Here is a 14,077-nt window from a genome sequence, read left to right on the forward strand (position 1 = left end):
CCCCTCGTCCGTTTTGTGACTTCGATCTATCGTGGCGAGCTTTTCATCGATCTCAAAATGGTGCTGCAATCGCTAGATGTCAGCCCCTCCGTCGTCCTGGGCTACGCCCTGGCAGCAACAGTGGCCCTGATTTCAAGTCTGTTCGTAGCCTTCGTTGCCTACGTCCAAGTCCAGGACCGGAAGTACAAGCACATACCAGGTCCAAAGCGTACCAGGCAAGTGATGTGGCCGAGTTCTGTATTCCCCATGCCTCACATTCCGTCCAATGCTAATAGGAGTTCATCATTATTGCGATGTGATAGATATATAATTCATTGATATAAAATGATACCTTTACTAAGATTAATTTATGCTTTAACTGTTTTCGTTATCAATTGTGTTTATCGTCTTGATATATATCCTGTATCAAGAGTAAAATGAAACAGCCAATTATGGATGGTAGAAAATTCAAACCAGCAACCCTGGTTAAAGCACAACACAACAGCACAACTTGTAATATTACTATTGGCAGGAGGAGAAATCGATGCTATATTATTGTAATGATAGAGTTTTTAGAGTTCAGAATTAAGTTTCAAATTTTAAACAGATATACAATGTAGTACAAAACCGCCATACAATATACATGTATCTCTATTTAAACTGTCATTATATAGCACTGTGGTACCTTTCTGTTTTCGCAGAACTGTAAAACAAGTAAATACAAACCTCTTAATTCCAGAGTAGTTATTGCTAAAGAGTAATGCAATTTGAAGGGGGACATATAAATAGTAGAAAATTAACGAATATTAAAATCATTTTGAATCGAATTGAACGGAATTGAATATATATCTGCATAAAGCAAAAACAATCAATTTGAAAGTTGTGAGACGACAACACCCTTCATTTTACAACCACAGGCATACAATGCAATTGATGACAACTTGAAAAACTGAATCTTTAAGTTCTATACTAAGTTGCCGTTTGAACAATAGTTCACATTTTATTACCACGTGCTAAACTTAATATTAATGAATTAATTGATAAGTATGTGGTTGTTCACGTGCAGCGTGGTCTATGGGAGCTTACATGAGGTTCGTCAGTTCTTGAAAGCGGGTAAAACAAAGTTGGATCTGTTGATGAAATGGTAAGAAAATTCTCTTTGCTCTCGGTTTTCATAATGTAATTAACAGGATACTTGCGACATTGTTATTCTTGCTGATCGCGTACCTTTCCTGAGTATCATTATACGTGAACATGCTCATTGTGACGTATAAAAAACTGTAGTATTATTCCGAGAATTTTGTTTATGTTTTATATGTTTGTTGTGCGTTTATTCTTACATGTGTGGTTATGTTTCTCAGATTTTTCTCTTATAACCCGATTTGCAGCAAAATGACAGAATATAAATCGGCATACATCTAAACACATCTCACCTCATATCCATGGACCGTTACTTAATTGTGATTCATTAGTGGAAAAGTGAGCAAAGAAAATACGATAAGAATCTCACTTTTTGCTCACTTTTCTACTAATAAATCCTATACATCTCTGGTCAGTTTTCTTCTGTTTGCGTTTATGATTATGATTCGTAATAGTCGTATATAAGTTGATGATGAATATGTAGGAGTTTTTAGATGATATACTAATTTTGACTTGTTTCTCTACACTCTAAAATTGTTGGATTAAAAAGTAATGTAATAAGACCATGAGGAGGGACAAATCCACATAAGATTACGATTCTTAGTCTAATTGATTTAGAAATTGAATCCATTAGATTTGAAATTAATAATCTTATTTGGATTTGTCCCTCCTCATGGTCTATTACTATTAGACTATTATAGATAACTTTTTAATCCAACGAATTTAGAGTATGGTGGACTTGCTCTTTGTCGCGAGAAATACATTAAAATTGAGATTTTCCATTATGATTATTATCATTATTATTATCATTATCATTATTATTATTGTTATTATTATTATTATTATTATCATCATCTTTATTATCATTATTTACACAACCTCACGTACAATATCAATTTGTTGCATACCTCAACATTTGAACGGACATCAATCAGCCACTAATTCAATCAATGGATAAATCGATTGAATAAAGCAATCAGTCCCTTTCTATCAAAATACTGAATATTGATTTGGCTTGCATTTTACGTGACCACTGAGGAAACAATGAATGCATGCAAGGAGCTTCGAAGCTCCTTGATGCATGTGAACAAGAAATCAAGGCCGGGACCAAGTGCTTTGAATTTCGTGTGTTCATTTTGCAACTCTGAAATTGGATTCTCGTCATAAGCAGGTGTATCGCAGATATGTAGGTATAAAAATTTAGACCTTTCCTCAAAATAATAAAACTGTACACTTTCTTCGTGACGGAGGGGTAAAGCAATACTGTAGATTTCCAGTGAATTTTATTCTGATAAAACGGATCATATACTCGAGTGGCATGAGTTAGTTTTTCATTTCTGTTTTAAAAACTCCGAGGTGTATTGCCGTAAGATTCCATACACAATGTTGGGACACATTACTTTTTAACCGTGCAAAATTTGGTGACAAGAAAAGGGATTTGCAAAAGTATATAGGCCCTACGACCTATAAAATCCCTCCGAATGACTATAGGAAATGAGGATAACGTGCCTTGCATATAACACGGGGCACAAAGGGCAGCAGCCATGCAGGGGGCTCGAACTATGGACATTGTGGGTGATAATCCCTCGCCTTATCCACTGAGTCCCATGCACCTCTGTATGCCAAATCATGCTATGCATGTCATCGACGATTATTTTCAGCAAGACATGGCTAACTGTGCATGGAGCAAACAGACAGGGGTTTAAAGAAATAATATACATGTTTCTTCACGATATTTTTCTCAATCTCTATATTTTACTTTCTCTTATGAACGTTACCCACAGGCAGAGCGAATACGGAACAGTCTTCAAATACTCGCTTCTCCATCGGTATATCATCGCAGGTTTGGACCCTGATGTTGTCAAGGTAACGAAATTCTCGTCTTTAAAAGTCATGCAGAGAAAGACAGGATTTATGAAGACATACATACATGCATAATCATAATGCCTCCTTACACACGCAAATCAGTACGCCTACAATGGAGAAAATTAAAAAAGAGACACTATTTCTCTGCATGCTGAACTTAACATTACATGTTACTGGAAGAAGGCTCTAAATACTGGATTATGATATAGACGAAGGAGACAAGTCAGTGTCGACACAGCAGCGTTGATGAATTTCGAAGACGAATTCTGTTGAATTGTAACAGTACTCCACCGGGGATAGACATTGCTTACCAACCTTTCATTCAATGAAGTATAAATCATTCAATGAACTGTAAATATTACATTTGATGGGCGGGCATACTTATATAAACAGACATAATACATCACACATACAAATGGCGATAATATGTCCGTATGTGCTAAAACCCTTGTGATTTCATGTAAAGTACATTTTAGTTTCATTTTGATATCATTCATATTGGAATCAATTGTTGTTTATCACAAATTCCGATATTTTCAGGAGATGCTTGGTCGGAGCATACACTGGAAGCCTCATCGGCCGTATGGTATCATGGGCACGGTGCTCGGTCACCGCTTCATGGGCAACGGACTGATCACCGAGGCCGACCACTCCCGCTGGAAGGTCCATCGCTCCATGCTAAATCCTGCTTTCCATCGCAGGCAAGTCTGTGTTGCCTTGTCAACAAAGATTGAAGCATATCTGTTGCTTTATACGTATGTTTAACTAGGTATATATGTGTATATAATAATATATATATTGGAAGAAAGCAAAGTTTGAGGCGAACGTTGCTCTATGCTTTTCAGCTGTCGGCTTGTATGTCTATAAAAAGTATAAATAAATACTGTATAATGTATATATTCTTATATTCATATGTCTATAAATCACATATTTCTGCGTACATTCGTGTGTGTAAACATGATTATGAGGCAGGTTTCATCAAAAAGAAAATCATGTCCAAGTATACGTAAATTATATCAATGTGCTGATGTCACCTTATGGTTCCGCGATGCTTTAGGAATCATATATTCTTTTACTTCAGTGTAGGCCTACTAGTATTGAAATTTCCTAGTGACGATAAAGTAAGAACTTGACAATGTAAGCCACTGCCAAAGATATTCTTATTTCGTAGTTGAAAGTTTGCTGAATCAATGACTTGTTCAAACAAAAATGTACCCACCTGTAAGGACAGTGTTGAAACGTGTTTGTTTTCACTCGTTCATGTAATTCCTTAGATACCTGATGGATCTCGTCGACGTGTTCAACCAGAGCGCCGATCACCTCGTCGACCACCTCATGAAGAAGGCTGACGATCTCCAGGAGGTCTCCATGTACGACGCCTTTAACAACATTAGTCTCGACATCATTGCCAAGGTCGGTTGGACGTCGAGTTCACCAATGACCTCGTCATTTTGATTATGATAAAGATGATCAATGTTACGAGGATACCATTTCTTCTACCTTGTTATCATTGAAATAAGTTGTTCTTCTACTCTTTGTATTATCATTAGCACCGTTATTTCCGTTGTAATTGACGAGGTCAAAGAATCTTGGTTTGATAGTTTTGCAAAGTCTTCGTAGCCATTTTGTCCTCACTACACTGTATTTGTATTGTCATATTTTGGCTGTAACAGTACTGGTGGTGAAAAAGCCATCGTATCTTCGAAGTAGAAATAAGAGGCGAAGTATGTGTTCTAGCTGCGGCATATTCGTCGTTTGTGTTGTACGAACTCACAGACGATCGTACGTGAGAAAAAGGAAGAAGCAACGGCACGCCGTAGCAAAATCTGTTGAAAACAAAAAGGAAAACAAAGCTGCAACAAAGATATCTCCAGGCCAAGTTTTATTGCAACGTATTCACTTATAATCATTTCCCCTCAATCAAAAGGTGACCTTTAACCTGGAACTAAACGCACTGGACGATCCGGACGTCCCGTTCCCCAGGGCGATTATGACGTGTCTGAACGCAGTCATGGACACCATCAACAACCCATGGATGAAGGTACAAAATACTCCCTGTTGCCACGCGCCTTTCTTATGGGATTTATTCTTGTTCAACAGATTTCCTCCTATATAGCTATGCCCAACTTTGTTTGGAAGCATTAGTTTGTTTGGGTTTTTTTATTTCAGTATGCATCTGAAATGCATTATTTAGTACTCCTCGAGTCTTGAGTTGGAGCTGGTAGTGGTTTTGTGAATATATGGTTATAGCAGTCTCTAACAAAGAAAAAATGGAGAAAGTTGATATAATCAATGATGAGGAAAGAAATGCAATACTCAAACTGATTATGAAACTTTTTGAATCTCATTTAACCCTTTGCGTCTTCACCCTGTATGTTTCCACTTTGATCTTCCGTGCTTCACCTCCTCGATTCTTCTACATTTTTTTTCTCTCTCTTTGTTTTTTTTTCTGCACGACTGTAACTCGCGCACACAAAATCACATACTCTATACCTCTCCTTCTCCTTAACCACGTATAATCTTTTATAATATGTCGTTTATGTATTTATGTTGCAATCATACTCCCATTCTCTCGCTCTAACTCTCCCAATTTTTTCTCTTTCTTTTCTGCTCTCTTCCTCCCCATCTCCTCCCCCCCCCCCCTCTCTCTCTCTCTGCACCCCTCGCCCCTTTCTCTCCCCTTTCCATCCGACCACGCCCAGTACGGTTTGACAAAGAAACATCGGCAGTTACACCGGGAGGTGAAAGAAGCTTGCGAGCTGCTGCGACGCACCGGTCGAGACTGCATCCTCGCCCGGCTGGAGGCCAAGGCTCGCGGGGAACATCTCCCGACGGACATGCTCACGTCTATCCTGGACGCCTCCCAGAACCTCACCGGGGACAAGGAGTTCGGCATGGAGCAGATACTGGACGAATTCGTCACCTTCTTCATCGCGGGTGAGTTTCGAGGCAGTATATCTTAAGCTTTTGGTTTTTGTCAATGTGTTTATCGGGGAGGGGGAGGTGGTTAGAATGCTGTCTTGAAGAACCTCAGTCTGAACGCCATGCTTATGCCTTGACATTTCAAACTTCTTATGAAAACTGTTTGATGCTTTGCTCTTTTTGAGTGCCAATTGGCACAGAAAACCCACACTATCGTACACAATGCTCAAAGTACCTGGCACATAAAGGGTTATTAGCAAGAGGGCGCCCTGCAAGTATTCCGTATACAGTATGACTGATAGTATTCTTTTGGTCAAGCTTCTTCTGGGGGAAAAAAATCACAGATTGTTTGACTCATCTAGTTTCAGTCGCTAACCTAATACCTGACTTCCATCCGTCCAGCACTTTACAGTGGCCGTCACAGACAGGGCAAATTGGCGTCCACGATGCGTCGATACGAACAACTGCTAGTTGAGCAACGTAGAGGGAGTAAGACAACTACTCGTCGTGGTCGAGTTTTTAAACGACCTTCTGCTGGTGCTAAGATATTTCGCTGTGCTTCTGTTGTACACGTTTATGATCATTCTCGTAAGGAGAGAATGAAATCGATGAGGATTTCTTCACGCACAACAAAAAATATTCAAGTATTTCTTTTGACAGAATAGCCGACGACAACTCTGAAAGAAATCTTTGCCAACAGAACGGCACTTCGACTCTCAACACAAATCAGACAGTACTACCAATCATACTTCAAAGAAACTCCAATGCCTTACCTGTAGGTTTTTGTTTTTGTTTTTGTTTTTGTTTTTTTAGAGAGAGAGAGGTAGAGAGAGAAAAAACCACTTAGCAACCTTTACTCAAATTAAAACCAACCTTGGGTGAAACATTTGTCTTTGCAATTCACATCATGACATTTCTTCGAACTCCCTCTCCCTCTTGTAATTGATTATCATCATTTGTTATACAATGGATGCAATTTTGCTTATGAAACTGGCAAAATTAACTCTTGTCGCCTTTAACTGTACAATGTATCACCAGTACACCGTCACGCGTATGCCTTCCCACATTTTGCCCCTTCCCAAATCGACTCAATTTGACGAGACACAATCTTGGTCTTTGCTCACTCACAATTATATCTATAACAGATATTAATACACGTGCATGAGTTGGAATTGGAAATGAACCAAAGACACAATGAAAAGTCAAATAATCACCAAAACAAGTTTCTTTTAGACTTTTCACGTTTTGTGTCATTGTCACGGTATACGAATACGCCGACATATTTTTTTTATTTTTTTTAATTTTTTTTTAGTAGACTCACACGGGTTTAGTGACTAGACCGTGAACGCGGTTAATCTTCGTTCTATTTACTGGCGATGACTCATGATAATATTACGTCCTTTAAGGCGCTGAATTTATTTGTTCACTCATATTCTTCTATATCTCCTTTCTTCCTTTCTTTTTTTTTTTCTTTCTTTCTCGTTACTCCTTAGGGCAAGAGACAACGAGTAACCTGATGTCGTTTACTCTAGAAATGCTCGGGAAACACCCGGATGTTCTCGCAAAGTAAGTCGAAGTTCTCATCAATTTGACATCATTGCTAAAAACTCTTCCATGTTCATAATCAAGGCATCGACTCAATAACCATTACAAAAGTGTATTTCTAAAGAGACTGGTAGTATCAGAATTATATTTATGGGGAGTCGCTGATGGCCTAGTCAGTATGAATGCCAGGAAAAGAATGATATAGCTGATCCGTCTTATGTAATTCATCAAGTCACGATCAATTCACACGCTGTTATCTGAAACATGTGACACACATATTATTATCATTTTAGCGGATAAGTGAACGGAGAATTTTATGTTATTTTCTTGTATGCGTTCCTAAGTAGATCGATAGATAGTTACATTGCACTTATATTTGATAATATGAAGGTAAGTGTAGACGAGCTTATCTCTATCTGCTGATAAGTGCCGTCCTGTTGTAAATTTCGCTGAAGTCATTTTGTTGATGTTCCTTTGGGGTTCTGCGGCATCGCAACTCAATGAAGGTTTCATGACCTTACTTATCAAAGTTCGTTGAATACAGCGAATTAAAATAGTGAACTAGACGGTATATACTCTGAGTACATTATAGTTAGCAGATGATCCGCATAGATCATTGTTTTTCGTTTCAAAACTGAGCTAAGAAAAACCAATCTCTCATTTTCGCCCGATTTTGTCCCTGATTCTTACTCCTAAACATTGAAACTACCTGTAATGAAACGCAGGAAAACATGCAGGCATACAAAACATACAAACGAAATGCGTTCGTAGATTAAACAATTGACAAGATTATATCAACCGCGATCTTTAACAAGAATATAGCGTAAGTTTGAGTAGATTACTTTTAAATTATTTCCTTGAATGTTTGTATAATTATGTCATATTACATAAACCTGTAAGTGCCGCCGAGAGAGACAGAGGAAAAAGGGAGGATTACTCGCCTCTTCCGTCCATAATTTGATGTCTTTTTTATCTCAGTTGGTTAGGCACTTTGCTCGTTGTTAAAGCGACATAACGCATAAGGTTGCCCAACGTAACAATTTACGGAATTCATGCTTTAACAAATATACTTGCATACTAGACCAGGTGACTAAAATGGCCCATCGGTTTATACTATTAAAGAGAAGCATCCATTAATTGCTCTCATTTCATTATTGACTGAGCTTTGCACAAATCATGAAATTGCGCCCTCTATCTAGGGTAGAAGAGGAACTTGAGGAGAAGCTTGGCAGTCAAATGTTCGTCAGTTTTCAGGATATGAGCAAGTTGGACTACCTATCTATGGTAAGGATAACAACAGCAACAACAACAAAAGGATACTGTAAAGCTTCATTTATACGAACTTGAAGCCATTTCATGTTTATTCCTTAAGATGTAATGTCCTCGTTTGCAGAACCATGCTAAAAGCGTGTGTTTACGGACTCCAAAAATAGTTCATGCTATAATTGCAGCTTTTTCTGTGTAGGCCCACGACGCATCACATCATCCGCAGACAACAATTACCTGCTCGTGATAAAATTCCTATACTGATCTTTCGTATAGCAACTGAAATCACGCTACATAATATTACGGAAAATTATAAACAAAAGTACAAAAATACTCGTATTACATAGCGCACGTATTTTCACCGCGGTGTAGAATCGTTTGTGAGTCTATGCTAGCAATGATTAAAGGTCTTCTCGACCTAGAACAATTTCCTGTGAACGAGATCTCTCACTGACAGACTGTAATGAGCATGTCGTTTTTTAATCTCTTCGCAGGTCTGGTCCAGAATGTCTTGATTTAAGGTTATAATTATTATTTTTTTCTCTCTTAGTAAATTAACATTATGCATTAAAAGATTTTACGTGCATACAATATTATTTGTACGTAAAAAAAAAAAAAAAGAACTCAGAATCAGAGGCGTTTCATTCCGTATATTCAGTAAATGTGCGTATATAGATTCGTATGCTTATATGCATACCTGAATTGGGTGACATGAATTTCGAATCTTTAAAGAGAAGAGAAATCCACTCACTGCAATGATTCTATAATTTGCTTGTCTTTGTCTCACACAAATAGGGACTGCCGAGTTCATTGAACGCCAGGACTTTAAACTATGGAATTCTGGTTGTTTTTTCAGTTGGTCAGATTACTGATTGCTTTTCAGGCTGCATGGTCATCGTCATTGTTTTTGTTTTGTTTTGCCGTCCGTTCCCAGGTTTTGAAGGAAGCTCTTAGGTTATACGCTCCTGCTTCAATAGTGACGCGCGTGGCCGGATGTGACGTTAGAGCAAGTTCTGGCATAGTCATTCCTAAAGGGAGTCAAGTTAATGTAAGTTTGTGGGGTACAAGGGTGTCTTCCCTATTAACCCCCTGAGACCCACCAGGTATTGAAATCGTGTTCAATCAGGTTGCCACTGGTAGATAGGGTTAATAGCTTATCACCTTTTCCTTTTGACTCCATGCAACGATTAGACGTGACATTACGGGGAACATTTTGTGTCGAGCATGAGGCTCTGGGACTTTAAAACACAAGGTCCTAGATTCAAACCCCTGCCTGGTGGTGACATCCTTAGACAGACATCTGGACATGACGTCTGTACCCACAATGCCCCTATTTACATGGTAGCTGAATTCTAAGGCAATAATGACACGAGTAAAATGACTTAACTGAATAGACCACTGCGGGAGGTATAATCATCACTTTGTTATGGGTCAATCGAATAGATAACAAGGAAAGACAGTATCATGCCATGCTGACCACAATCTCTCTATTATATGCATGTATTCTATATTGTGAGGTCCTTGATTATGCATGTGTCACACTGTTCAAATTTGGCTCTTATCGTATAAAATTCGGGCCATTCGGAAGGGCATCTTATGCCAGCATCGTACTATAACAGTCACCAATAGAGCTCCACAATCTCCGGTAGAGCAACTTTGTGAGCGATGGGGGAAGTGTCTGGCATGCCAAATAATCATCCGAAGAACGTGAAAAGATTCATGTTTGGATTGAATCTAGGAGTCCATTTTGCCCTTCGTAAGACCATCGCACTTTTAATACGACATCGTGTATAGCCGTCCTGTGGCCTTTGTGTGTCCTCTGGGCAAACTTCTTAATAATGAAAATTCAGACTTTTCGTGTAGCCCTGGTATAGTTATTCCTTGCAAAATCGTTCCGTTACCATTATTACTGCCTAAACTACATGGATCATGGTCGATATCAAATGTGGTCTTTTTCTTTCTGCTATTGGTGCAGCTGAGTCCGTTTGCCATGGGGCGTATGCCACAGTATTTCGATGACCCGGAAGCATTTCGTCCTGAGCGCTTTGACCAGAGGTATTTCATTCGAGAAAATTGTGTCAGTTCTCGTTCAGATTGAGCAGATATATGCAGCACCATATTCGAATGATCCTTTTTGAGTAAAATATACAGCGAAGATGAGACTGTGATTTAATGTCCTCACACTCGAAAATGGATTCAATACAAAATAATGTCGCCGCTCCTTAATTCATCGGTAATTATTCACACCTCTTGCAGCTCAGTCAATTACAATATTGATGTCCCCAGAAAGTCAGATTGAGATACCAGCTCTCCTAAAAACGTTTTCCCTCATTTCATATATAACTCTTCAAACTATAGTGTAAAAAAAGAAACAAACTTTGTGTACAGTGTATGATGCATATTGCATACTATGGCAGTTTGACACTCTTCATTCTGTAAACAAAATCGTTCCTCTGAAACGGTGTGATTTCAAAACTTTCTGTAACAATTCATTATGATAATGCATTTCGAGAGAAACTAGATGGTTACAACAGGGAGGTGGAGACTCTTCCACCTCCCTGGTTACAAGTAGATGTTTGTCCGCAGGAGTCGGAATAGGAAGAAAAAAGACATTTAGAGAATGGTCTTTCTTCCATTCAAATATCATGTGGTCATTTCCACCCGCCAAATTGGCATGTATATTATGTATTATGTCAATCTTACTACTTAAGATATACCATTATATTATGGTAGTTTGTAATAATTGCTAATTTTCCAGAGAAAGATATTAGTAAGATACAAGTAATTGCGTCTTAGCCATAGATTTAGTTATTGATAATGCTGCGGATATAACTTCCTTCTCAGTTGTTGTGATTGCTGAGCCTCAAGAAAGAATTCCCCCCCCCCTAACGTAAACTATTCAGGAGCATGTGGAATGCTTATATTTTATTCAACACTTCCCTGGCTCTTTAAGCAGAAGATTTTGGAATCTGTTGTTCCTCTTTTTATTTTCTTTTTCTGTAGAACGCCTTCGCCCTGTGTTTTCTTCCCGTTCGGATATGGTCAGAGAACATGCATCGGTCAGAACTTTGCTCTGGTAAGTATGACCTCATTGTTTGTTTGTTTGTTTGTTTGTTTGTTTGTTTGTTTGTTTGTTTGTTTGTTTGTTGTTGTTTTTTCTAATCTTTTCCGCTATTCCGGGTTGGTACGCGTTATGCACACATTGTTGTAATAAGTAAATGACATTGCAATTGCATTTAAAAAGCAAAGGTTTCTCGGAGAGGTATGTAACTTTTTGTCCTTTATAAATCTTCTATTTATGGTGAAATCCTCATCAAAGCAGCAACATGTCTTCGCCTTGTTTATTTCTTCTTGTTTTTTTCTAACGTTTTAGTATCCTTATAATTATTGGTTCATCCTTTTTATATTTCAGTTTCTAAGTCAATAATCGCTGGTAAATTGTGAAATTGCTTGATTGGCATAATTGGGTCGCAATCGATTTATTATGTTATTAAGATCTAGTGATAATCACGCAGTCGTTTCCTTTTTGTTCTACCTCTATCCCATCCCTTCTCCTTCTATCCCTCCCCCTTTCTTTCTTTCGTTCTTTCTTTCTGTCTTTCATTCATTCATTCATTCATTCATTCTTTCTTTCTTTCTTTCTTTCTTTCTTTGTTTCACTGAAGATCGAAGCGCGCATCATCATGGCCAAGATCCTCCGGATGTTCAGATTCGAACTAGTTCCGGGTCAGAGTTGGGACTTGGCGTATGCTGTCACCATCCGACCTGTCGATGGTTGCAAGAATTACATCTCGCTACGGCACTGACCACGTGTGCCCGAATTTCACACTCTATGTTCAACATTCTAAGCCGATATTACCTTGACCTATTTTTTTAGCATATTCATATTACAAACTCTCAAACTGTATAGTACATAAGTAAAATCTAGTCCGAGAAGATCTATTATATAGAAAAATGGAAATCAAGCAAGCAAGCAAGCAGGCAAACAAACCAGCTTTTCGCATCTTGTTGCCAAGTAAGTGCTATGAGGCAGAATAATCCACCTGTTGCTTCAGAATACTGGCACACAGATGACTCGTGGTAAAGAGTTAAAGGCGCTATTAATAGGGAACAGCATTATATTGATTAACTATCTTTAAATAATGATTGTACTTGTGTCTTTCATGTAGTGTTTATAGAGACCAGGGTTCATTACCGTGCCAACATAAGTTATGACTTTACTGAAAATATGATATTTATGTATTATGTGTACGTATGTAGAAAAAAACACCGTTTTTTTTTTACCTAGTGTGATTTACATAATGTATATGCATGATTAATTTCTTTGTCCCTATGTGTATATAAATCATAATTTTAGAAATCGTCAAGAATCATGATTCGCGGGCACAATCCTTCAGAACTTAAATTGTTTTTTCAGACGTTCTGTTCCAACTCAAGCTTTTCATGTGTATTTAACATATTCCTCCTGTAGATTGTATCTTGTGTGATTGATATGATAACTCTCACAAATGGATAATCAAGTGTATTTTTATAAGCTAACGTGTGTGTGCTTATGATATATTGTTGAGACTATGCCTTGATCCCGTTGCACTTTCCTCAGTTGCCTTGATTAAAAGAATACAATTCGTGTCATGTAATATTGCAAAATGGGGAATTATGGGATGCGTCAGAAGATTCGGATGAAACGTGATAATTACATGTACAGAATATACGAGAAGATTTTGTTTCACTTATCATGAAGCAAAGATGTACAACTTACAAGAAATATGTATCATGAAGATATTCTGTATTCTCATGTCAAAAACTTTTAGGGGTATGTATTATACATTTTTCTCGGAGTGGATAGAATATTCCTGTATCAAATCAAGCTACAGACAAATTGAATGAAATCGCACGAAATCATTACAGCTATGACAATCTTGAAATTCAATGATGTTTCTTTTTATCAAAACATGAATAAAGGAAGTTACAAACTGTAATTATACTCAATCACAGGTGGTCAACTATTGAATGTCCAACCATGTGTGTGTGTATTATATATATATATATATATATATATATATATATATATATATATATATCATACATATATATATCATATATATATATATATATATATATATATATATTATATATATATGTATATATATATATATATACTACATTTATAAAGCGCATAATAAGCACATACTTCTCTATGCGCTGTGCAATAAAGACAAAAATCTCCAGCATACAAACCAATGACTAACAAATATAGCAATCAACATAATAATACAATATTTAACAAAAGGGGTAATGAATGTTTATCTTATTCAAGGAAGACGAAAGAGGTGAGTTTTAAGACTGGTTTTGAAATTTG

At 37.5% G+C, this 14,077-nt stretch overlaps 1 protein-coding gene across 1 annotated transcript; it reads left to right on the forward strand.

Moving 5' to 3' along the window:
- The first annotated feature begins 57 nt into the window (after positions 1-57).
- LOC139744593 (cholesterol 24-hydroxylase-like) lies at positions 58-12,524 on the forward strand. The gene is made up of 13 exons (XM_071655023.1): positions 58-215; positions 1,046-1,123; positions 2,904-2,985; positions 3,526-3,686; positions 4,260-4,398; positions 4,913-5,026; positions 5,688-5,922; positions 7,401-7,473; positions 8,652-8,736; positions 9,653-9,766; positions 10,694-10,773; positions 11,722-11,794; positions 12,384-12,524. Exons 1-13 carry the CDS (start codon positions 58-60, stop codon positions 12,522-12,524), a joined length of 1,533 nt encoding a protein of 510 aa, XP_071511124.1.
- Positions 12,525-14,077: the final 1,553 nt, after the last annotated feature.

This window comes from Diadema antillarum, unplaced genomic scaffold (assembly GCF_040938485.1).
Source record: "Diadema antillarum isolate AM-2024a unplaced genomic scaffold, OU_Dant_1.0 seq00001192_RagTag, whole genome shotgun sequence".
Classification (NCBI taxonomy): domain Eukaryota; kingdom Metazoa; phylum Echinodermata; class Echinoidea; order Diadematoida; family Diadematidae; genus Diadema; species Diadema antillarum.

What these genes read in the sequence shown, in the direction of transcription:
- LOC139744593 (XM_071655023.1), top strand. Translation starts at nt 58, where the DNA reads ATGGTGCTGCAATCGCTAGATGTCAGCCCCTCCGTCGTCCTGGGCTAC. An exon ending in AGTTGGACTACCTATCTATG is followed by an intron (nt 8,737 to 9,652) that starts GTAAGGATAACA and finishes GTCCGTTCCCAG; the next exon opens with GTTTTGAAGGAAGCTCTTAG. An exon ending in TCGGTCAGAACTTTGCTCTG is followed by an intron (nt 11,795 to 12,383) that starts GTAAGTATGACC and finishes GTTTCACTGAAG; the next exon opens with ATCGAAGCGCGCATCATCAT.